The sequence below is a fragment of the Scyliorhinus canicula genome, chromosome 9 (assembly GCF_902713615.1).
Source record: "Scyliorhinus canicula chromosome 9, sScyCan1.1, whole genome shotgun sequence".
Lineage (NCBI taxonomy): Eukaryota > Metazoa > Chordata > Chondrichthyes > Carcharhiniformes > Scyliorhinidae > Scyliorhinus > Scyliorhinus canicula.
The window spans coordinates 24,062,004-24,072,348 of record NC_052154.1 but is presented as its reverse complement, the minus strand read 5'-3'; the positions used below and the strand labels follow the sequence as shown (position 1 = coordinate 24,072,348).

Genomic DNA, 10,345 nt, shown 5'->3' with positions numbered 1-10,345 from the left:
GATAGTCCCACTCGACCCGGTCAAAAGCCTTTTCCACTATCTCTGCCTCCCTGCTCTCCGGGGTCATCATGATCAGGATACTCTTTTATAACAGTGCATGGTATAATAACATTTTGGTAAGTGCACTATGCTTAGGAGGAACAGAAGACTTTGGACTTACGATTCCAAAGCTCTCCATCACTGGGGTTTTCCTTGTGTTATGTCTGAGTCTGCTGTATGTTAATTGCTATGATTATTGAACAACTTAATTACTGGTATCATGTGACTAGGATGCGAGTAGGACTAGCTAAATCATGGTTAGTTTTTATCGACAAATTCCTATGTTCCCACAATTTACTGTTTTCCAATTATTTTGTCCATCATTTATTCAAACATAGTTCTCCAGTAAATTTTGCTCAGAGAGGAAACTAATAAGTTGACTGATATAGAGAACATGTTGATATCTATGTTATTTTGCTGTGTACACAAATTTGAAAGCATTGAAAGATTAGCACGGTTCAGTCTTTACAGAACTAAGATAATTCTCAGCTGAGCAAACATCAAGAAGATCATGTAAAATCACCTGCTTTAATCAAAAAATCCAAACGCAGATTTGATGTAGAGTGGTGATGCTATGTTTAGCGATGGTGAAAATTTACAGAAAAATTAACAGAAATTTTCAACCATTACTGAAACACTTCACTGTTTTTCGGCACTTCACATCCTGTATTAATTTGGTTTTGATTTAGGTTTGTAAGCTCTAGCCTTCTGACACCTAAATATGTATATGGCAGGATTTGCAGAGATCCCAGCAAAACAGTTGAAAACTGTTTCTATACTATAACACTTGTACACTCTCTGTAAACTGCTGTAATTACAAAATTACAATCTTACAATTTAAATTAGGAAATTTAAGGTATTTGAGTGCACAATTTTTTGTTGCTTTTCTCATTAGAGGAACCAAAAGAAAATCACATCATGTTACTTGTAGAGGTTGCGATATTTATGCAAAATTAATCATTTACAGTATAATATCGTCAGGAGTCCAGAGAAGGTTAAACAATGAAGCTTTATTCAGGCAAACAAAAGTAAAGGCTACAACGCAGCATAGAAATCCCAGCCGGGGCTACCGATTATGCTAGTCCCATTCCTGGCCAGTTTTTAAGGACCTGGTTCACGAGCCCCAGCTGTTAGGTCTCCGCCCCTCAACGGGGGAGCTCGTATTCCACAAGTCCCAAGGGGCGATCAATTGGGTCATCCTCATGGGTCATCCTCATGGATCTTGTGAGGTTATTACATATTGTACAAAGTTATTACATATTGTATAAAATATGTGAACAAGTTCATGCTGTTTAAATTACACAAAAACAACTCAATTATCAACACTTTCATAGAAAAGAAATAATTTATATTGTTACTGTTCCACTTTCATTTTCTTATTATGCCTTCCTTGCTTTTGTCTTCTTCCATTTACTGACTTTGTATCTGAAATCTATTGGCCTTGGATCAGTTTCCATAATTTGGAGTACATCCACAAAGGTTGTACACTACAATGAAGGTGAACACTCTCACCACTGTTATTAATGCCTCATGGATATCAAAATGTATGTTCAGTAATAGTGTAAAGTCACTAGAAACACAAATAACTTTCCTTTGATGTTAATTATATATTAAGTTGCCACTCCTTTTAACATCTCATTATTTCAAACTGTTACAGAGACGATTACTAGCAGGCTGCAATTTTGTACCGAGTCCTTACATAATCAGTTAAAATCTCAACAATAATTGGACTTTAAAGCTTGACATCATTAATGCAAGCAGTTTGAGAGACTAATAGCTGTTTGACTCTGATGCATTGCATGCACATAAATAAACTAAATATCTTAATTGAGAGACTAATGTTGCAGATTCAATTCCCAAACCAAACAGCTAATCAAAATGTATATGCATAAAACCATATGGAATGTGAAATCACACTTCAAAAATTGAAGCACTTTTGGAATATCCTGCGACTGTGAAAGGTACCATATAAATTCAAGATCATTTCATTCTTTGTTTGTTTGCGACGCCCATTCACAATCGTACATAAACTGAACTCATCCAACATCAGGACAGTCCCATCAGAAACTTCAACTATTAGCAGAACTGATGAGGGCTTCAGTCACAGGGTTGAAACTGTCAGAGAATACGTTTTGTATAGCCACGACCTGTACAACACAAACATTTTTACTCTGATCATAAATTAAACTGACAGGCAGGCTAAATCATTTAAAATTTACCCAAATTTGTTTGAGTTCAATTGAGTGCAATAAAATATTGCACCAGGACATATTAACTTATGCTCCAGGCGACTCTCAATTACCTTCATGTGTTGAAGTTCAAAGACTCAATATAGAATAACTTCTCCTTTAAAAGCCATTGAGAAATTATCATAACATGTACAGTCAATTTATCAAGTAACTTAAACAATGTTTTACCTATTCCCAAGAGCTGAAAAACTCAAGAAACAAATTAATATTCTGATGTGACATTTTATTTTAAACTGCCAAGCTTTTGTTATCTATCTTATGGTTTGCATTTTCCATAAAAAGAACTGGCATGTTTGTGATAATATTGATTGCTTTAAATGCGTATCGCCACTATCTCACTTGATAAGTTAAGGAAATGCAGAAAAAACATTTGCGCCCAAAGTTCAAAAACTATATCTTGGCAAGATATCTTCACCAACTTATACAAAAGAGGGGACATTTTAAAAGATTGTTTTCTGCATGCAGACAAGCTAAAAATAATGTTCACCACCTTTGGCAAATCCCAAAAAGAAATGGAAATCTTAAATGCTGTTAGAAAATTTGATCTTTATTTGAATCTTAAAAGGAGCACATGATCTAACCTGTTTTCCTACTCTTGCTGCGTGACTGTAGTTACACAAGTGTTTGTCCGAAGCTATTATACATATAGATATATCACTGTAAACTTTTATTATGCCATTATACACATCAATGTATGCTTTTACACATCTTTTATGAAGCTACTACGCTTATAATAATAATCTTTATTGTCACAAGTAGGCTTATGTTAACACTGCAATTAAGTTACTGTGAAAAGCCCCTAGTCGCTATATTCCGGCGCCTGTTCGGGTACATGGAGAGAGAATTCGTAATGTCCAAATTGCCTAACAGCAAGTCTTTCGGGACTTGTGGGAGGAAACCAGAGCACTCGGAAGAAACGCACGCAGACACAGGGAGAAACTGCAGATTCTGCACAGTGACCACAGCCGGGAATCAAACCTGGGACCTTAGTTCTGTGAAGCAACAGTGCTAACCACTATGCTACCGTGCCACCCATATGGGTGTTGTGCACATTTACATTTTGTTTATGAGGCAATTGTACAACTGAAATAAACTACAGAAATGTTGAGGTCTTTGGTTGTAAAATTACTGTGATTCTATGAGAGTGCACATTGGCATACAGTGATGGACATGAACCTGCATCCTAAAGCTGTGATGAGATGTTGAATTTCCAATAGCATTCTCCTGAATGTTCACTGCAACTTTGGTGTAAAGTCCACGGAATATATTAAAGAAATGGCAAAAACATAGAAAAAGCTAACTAGCTAACGGTTAGTGCAGAATAGAAATACAGTAGTACTTTTAGAAAGATTGACTATCGAGATTTGAAAGGCTGACAGGAACTTAACTTGACGCAGTTAAGAATATTTTTGCCATAATTAAGAGATTAAGTAAATTTAATTGTTATATATCAACTACAGTGAATTGGGTATCAACTTCTTAATTCTTCCAAAAAGGCACGTTACCTACCACACAATGGAGCAATGTTGCATATGAATTTCAGTCTTGGTGCAGTGCCAGTTATGTAGGCCATATGTTCCGATGATTGGTTCATTGAACCAAACATGTTCCTTCCGTTATTCATAATAGGCAGAGTATAGACTGTACTTAACCAGCCTGTGCTTGGAATAACCCAGAGTAAAATGTCTGCTGTTAGATGTGATTCTGCAATTGGACAACACTTGCTGAACAATACTGAGTGCACTAATAGCTACACTAACATCTAATTTAGATAATGTGTGGGATCTCTCCCCCCCCCCCCCCGCCCTGCCCTGCCCCGCCCCACCCCACCCATGTGGTGTCCTTTGCCGTGGCGGAGGCAGCCCGACATTGGCCGGTGACGGGAGCTTTCCATCCTGCCGCTGTCAACAGGGCTTCCCATTGTTTGCACCTGCCACCAAGAAACGCATGGCAGGGGGTCACTGTCAGCAGGAGCTCATTTATATTTGCTAGAAGCACAATACATGCACACACAGGCACCCGTTCTCTGCAAACAAAGGAATATGTTCAAGTTTTGCATCCATTTTTGAATTACCTGGGAGCTTGTGGAACCTATAGTTTCCTGTTGCTTTCTCCATAGCAATGCCATGCCAATCAGAGTCAACGTTTCAACCAATTAGCACACTTTTCTCCTGTAGTGTAAATAGTGTTGGTTATTAAGGGAGAGATTAAAGATATTGACTAACTGCTGAAAGTGTTTCCTAATTTCACTCCTGAATATCCTAGCTCAAATTTTAAGATTATAGTTTAGGGATAGCCAAACCTTTTGAACCTTAAAGACCCATCTTCAGACATTTGAGAGCCCCAAGACAAGGACAGCCTTTACACCTATTCAATATCACTGCTTGCTTAAATTACCATTATAATAGCAATATCACTTAAAGAGGATGATGGTCAAGGTATCAGGGCTAATCACAGCTAGAGGTAAAGGCCTCTCAGAATCCATAGAATATCTACAGTGCAGAAGGAGGTCATTCAGCCCATCGGGTCTGCACCTAACCTCTGAAAGAGCATCCTGCCCACGCCCACTCCTCTGACCTATACCCATAATCCTGCAACTAAGGGGCAATTTTCACATGCCCAATCGACCTAACTTGCAAATCTTTGGACTGCGGGAGGTAACCGGGAAACCTGAAGGAAACTCACACAGACAGGAGGAGAATGTAAAACCCCACACAGACAGACAGTCACCCAAAGCTGGAATTGAATCCGGGTCCCTGGTGCTGTGAGGCAACAGTGCTAACCACTGTGCCACCACATGTGAGTCTGCACGCCGGATACAAGTCTTTGAAAATCAGGGAGTGACAAAGGCCACAAGCTAGAGAATCAGCAGCAAGAGGATGGCTGGGAGATGGCACACAATAATTATTATTATTATTGTCACAAGTAGGCTTACAATAAGACTGCAATGAAGTCACTGTGAAAATCCCCTCCTCGCCATATTCCGGCGCCAGTTCGGGTACACTGAGGGAGAATTCAGAATCTCCAATTCACCCAACAAGCACATCTTTCGGGACTTGTGGGAGGAAACCGGTGCCCCCCCCCCCCCCCCCCCAACCCATGCAGACACGGGGGAAACGTGCAGACTCCGCACAGACAGTGACCCAAGCCGGGAATCGAACCCGGGCCCTGTGAAGCAACAATGCTAACCACTGTGCTACGGTGCGGCTCCAAATGGTGCCGATTGATTCGCAGAGACTTACATCAGAGTGGTTGGGCTGGGCATGTCGTTAAAGTCTATTTGCCTTCTCCAAGCTGTCAACACCATGTGTGACCAGTGAATTGTTTGGAAAGAGGCACAGGTGAAACAAACAATGAAGGCCATTACTACAGCCTCAATGGTTGGCGGTGGGGGGGGGGGGGGGGGGGGGGGCTTCTGAATGGATTTCCACTCCACTCCTGAAATGGTAGGGGGACTCCAGGATAGTCGGCCCAATGGCAGTAATATATTTTTCCAGTATCCATCCTTCCCCCCCCCCCCCCCCCCACCCCACCAATTGGGGAAAACGCCCTCCAAGTGTGTGGGTATTGTCAAACCAGGAAAATGGCTGAGTATTGGCGAAAGGTCACATTTGACGAAAGTGATTGGGACAACCTACCTCAGCCATGAGACTTAAAAATAGACATTCTGCAATCCGCAGTTTCAGAGAGTGAAATATTTTACAGTAGGAGCAGGAAATGTTGGATAAACTGGCAGCATGTGTGAGATCTTTCACCGCCGTCACGGAGACGGCGCGTTAAATGTGTAACAGGGTAACAGGAGGCCCCCCCGCGGTCAGGAAGCTGTGCGTTGGGCACTTTGACACCTCATGGGCTAAGCAAGCAGCAAATCATCCTGTCAGTGCTCACCCCCCCCTCCCAAATCATCCTGTCAGTGCTCACCCCCCTCCCAAATCATCCTGTCAGTGCTCACCCACCCCCCCTCCCAAATCATCCTGTCAGTGCTCACCCACCCCCCTCCCAAATCATCCTGTCAGTGCTCACCCACCCCCCTCCCAAATCATCCTGTCAGTGCTCACCCACCCCCCTCCCAAATCATCCTGTCAGTGCTCACCCACCCCCCATCCCAAATCATCCTGTCAGTGCTCACCCACCCCCCCTCCCAAATCATCCTGTCAGTGCTCACCCACCCCCTCCCAAATCATCCTGTCAGTGCTCACCCACCCCCCTCCCAAATCATCCTGTCAGTGCTCACCCCCTCCCAAATCATCCTGTCAGTGCTCACCTCCCCCTCCCCCCAAATCATCCTGTCAGTGCTCACCCCCCACCCCCCCCAAATCATCCTGTCAGTGCTCACCTCCCCCTCTCCCTCAAATCATCCTGTCAGTGCTCACCCCCACAATCATCCTGTCAGTGCTCACCCCCCTCCCCAAATCATCCTATCAGTGCTCACCCCTCAAATCATCCTGTCAGTGCTCACCTCCCCCCAAATCATCCTGTCAGTGCTCACCCCCTCCCCCAAAATCATCCTGTAAGTGCTCCCCCCTCCCCCCCAAATCATCCTGTCAGTGCTCACTCCCCCTCCCCCCAAATCATCCTGTCAGTGCTCACCCCCTCCCCCAAAATCATCCTGTAAGTGCTCACCCCCCACCCCCCCCAAATCATCCTGTCAGTGCTCACTCCCCCTCCCCCCAAATCATCCTGTCAGTGCTCACCCCCTCCCCCAAAATCATCCTGTAAGTGCTCACCCCCACCCCTCCAAATCATCCTGTAAGTACTCACCCCTCACCCCCCCCAATCATCCTGTCAGTGCTCACCGCCCCCCCAAAATCATCCTGTAAGTGCTCACCCCCCCCCATCATCCTGTCAGTGCTCACTGCCCCCCCCCAAATCATCCTGTAAGTGCTCACCGCCTCCCCCCCCAAATCATCCTGTCAGTGCTCCCCCCCACCCCACCCCATCATCCTTTCAGTGCTCACCCACCCCACCCCCATCTCATCATCCTGTCAGTGCTCACCCCCCACCCCCAAATCACCCTGTCAGTGCTCCCCCACCCCACCCCATCCCATCATCCTTTCAGTGCTCCCTCACCCCCCCCCCCCCCCCATCCTGTCAGTGCTCACCGCCTCACCCCCAAATCATCCTGTCAGTGCTCACCCCCTCCCCCATCCCATCATCCTGTCAGTGCTCACCCCCCTCCGAGTCCCCCTGAAGCCGCTCTGCTCAAGAGTAGGCAAAAGCCGCCCTCGTAACCCAATCCTTCTAAACTTTCGGTGTTTGCTGAAGCCTTGGACAGAAGTTCAAGTGGAGATACACAGCTGGCTGTTGTGACCCCGCCCTGTAGCTCACACCAGAACTTAAAAGATATATATATATTTGCCAACTGCGCGCACCTCTTACAATTCTCCAGTGGTGCGTCAATGTGTGACTGTGAGCAAACTTGTGACAGAATAAACAGCTGTAAACAATTGTCTCACTTTGCAGTCCGATGGGAGGTGATAGAGGCTGTTCAGTCGTTGCAGAGTGAGTGACTCCTGACCCCATCACCCTGTTGCTGAAGTTGATCAGAGAGGGGCAGGGGGCGGTGTTACTGAGGGAGCGAAGGCGGGAGCTGGACTTCACCCACACCTTGTGCTGGCTGTCGGGACAGGACAGGAGAGGAACGGGACGGAGAGGGGGCTGGCAGCGCATGGACCTGGCCAGCGACCTCCTCCACCAAGATGTGCTCTTCTTCTCGATTCTCTACAGCATGACCACGGCGCTGTTCGGCGGCGTGGTGGCCCGCCAGCTGCGGAAGCAGGATCTGCGGGTGGACGTGCGCTCCATCCTCATCCTGATGATGCTCTTCCTCGGCGAGTCCATCTGCTTCGTGGCTCTGCCCGGCTACTCCGGCCTCAGCGTCTTCGCGGTGGCCTGTTTGCTCAGCTACTGCACGCTGCCCGGCACCGGGTTCCTACCTATCGAGGGAAAGGCTGTCTTAATCACAGGTAAGGAGCCGGCTCAGCTACATGCTCCCTCCCTCTCTCAACTGTCTCTCTCTCTCCTCTCTCAACTTTCTCTCCCTCTCCTATCTCAACTTTCTCTCCCTCTCCTCTCTCAACTTTCTCTCCCTCTCTCAGCTTTCTCTCCCTCTCCTCTCAACTTTCTCTCCCCTCTCCTCTCTCCTCTCTCAACTTTCTCTCCCTCTCCTCTCTCAACTTTCTCTCCCTCTCCTCTCTCAACTTTCTCTCCCTCTCCTCTCTCAACCTTCTCTCCCTCTCCTCTCTCAACCTTCTCTCCCTCTCCTCTCTTCAACCTCCCCTCTCCCTCTCCTCTCTTCACCCTCCCCTCTCTTCACCCTCCCCTCTCTTCACCCTCCCCTCTCTTCACCCTCCCCTCTCTTCACCCTCCCCTCTCTTCACCCTCCCCTCTCTTCACCCTCCCCTCTCTTCACCCCTCCCCTCTCTTCACCCTCCCCTCTCTTCACCCTCCCCTCTCTTCACCTCCCCTCTCTTCACCCTCCCCTCTCTTCACCCTCCCCTCTCTTCACCCTCCCCTCTCTTCACCCTCCCCTCTCTTCACCCTCCCCTCTCTCACCCTCCCCTCTCTTCACCCTCCCCTCTCTTCACCCTCCCCTCTCTTCACCCTCCCCTCTCTTCACCCTCCCCTCTCTTCACCCTCCCCTCTCTTCACCCTCCCCTCTCTTCACCCTCCCCTCGCTTCACCCTCCCCTCGCTTCACCCTCCCCTCGCTTCACCCTCCCCTCTCTTCACCCTCCCCTCTCTTCACCCTCCCTCTCTTCACCCTCCCCTCTCTTCACCCTCCCCTCTCTGTCACCCTCCCCTCTCTTCACCCTCCCCTCTCTTCACCCTCCCCTCTCTTCACCCTCCCCTCTCTTCACCCTCCCCTCTCTTCACCCTCCCCTCTCTTCACCCTCCCCTCTCTTCACCCTCCCCTCTCTTCACCCTCCCTCTCTTCACCCTCCCCTCTCTTCACCCTCCCCTCTCTTCACCCTCCCCTCTCTTCACCCTCCCCTCTCGTCACCCTCCCCTCTCTTCACCCTCCCCTCTCTTCACCCTCCCCTCTCTTCACCCTCCCCTCTCTTCACCCTCCCCTCTCTTCACCCTCCCCTCTCTTCACCCTCCCCTCTCTTCACCCTCCCCTCTCTTCACCCTCCCCTCTCCTCCTCTCTTCACCCTCCCCCTCTCCCCTCTCTTCACCCTCCCCTCTCCTCCTCTCTTCACCCTCCCCTCTCCTCCTCTCTTCACCCTCCCCTCTCCTCCTCTCTTCACCCTCCCCTCTCCTCCTCTCTTCACCCTCCCCTCTCCTCCTCTCTTCACCCTCCCCTCTCCTCCTCTCTTCACCCTCCCCTCTCCTCCTCTCTTCACCCTCCCCTCTCCTCCTCTCTTCACCCTCCCCTCTCCTCCCCTCTCACCCTCCCCTCTCCTCCCCTCTTCACCCTCCCCTCTCCTCCCCTCTTCACCCTCCCCTCTCCTCCCCTCTTCACCCTCCCCTCTCCTCCCCTCTTCACCCTCCCCTCTCCTCCCCTCTTCACCCTCCCCTCTCCTCCCCTCTTCACCCTCCCCTCTCCTCCCCTCTTCACCCTCCCCTCTCCTCTTCACCCTCCCCTCTCCTCCCCTCTTCACCCTCCCCTCTCCTCCCCTCTTCACCCTCCCCCTCCCCTCTCCTCTTCACCCTCCCCTCTCCTCTCCTCCCCTCTTCACCCTCCCCTCCCCTCCCCTCCCCTCCCCTCCCCTCCCCTCCCCCTCCCCTCCCCTCCCCTCCCCTCCCCTCCCCCTCTTCACCCTCCCCTCTTCACCCTCCCCTCTTCACCCTCCCCTCTTCACCCTCCCCTCTTCACCCTCCCCTCTTCACCTCCCCTCTTCACCCTCCCCTCTTCACCCTCCCCTCTTCACCCTCCCCTCTTCACCCTCCCCTCTTCACCCTCCCCTCTTCACCCTCCCCTCTCCACCCTCCCCTCTCCACCCTCCCCTCTTCACCCTCTCCACCCTCCCCTCTTCACCCCTCTCCACCCTCCCCTCTTCACCCTCCCCTCTTCACCCTCCCTCTTCACCCTCCCCTCTTCACCCTCCCTCTTC

At 48.8% G+C, this 10,345-nt stretch overlaps 1 protein-coding gene across 1 annotated transcript in view; it reads left to right on the top strand.

Annotated features, from left to right (window-relative positions):
• Positions 1-7,489: 7,489 nt before the first annotated feature.
• LOC119972018 (estradiol 17-beta-dehydrogenase 2-like) overlaps positions 7,490-10,345 on the top strand; it is a 44,384-nt gene continuing 41,528 nt past the window's right edge. The window contains exon 1 of the mRNA XM_038808439.1: positions 7,490-8,254. Coding sequence (XP_038664367.1) covers positions 7,957-8,254 — 298 coding nt within the window. The 5' untranslated portion in view covers positions 7,490-7,956. The remainder of the gene's footprint in view (positions 8,255-10,345) is intronic.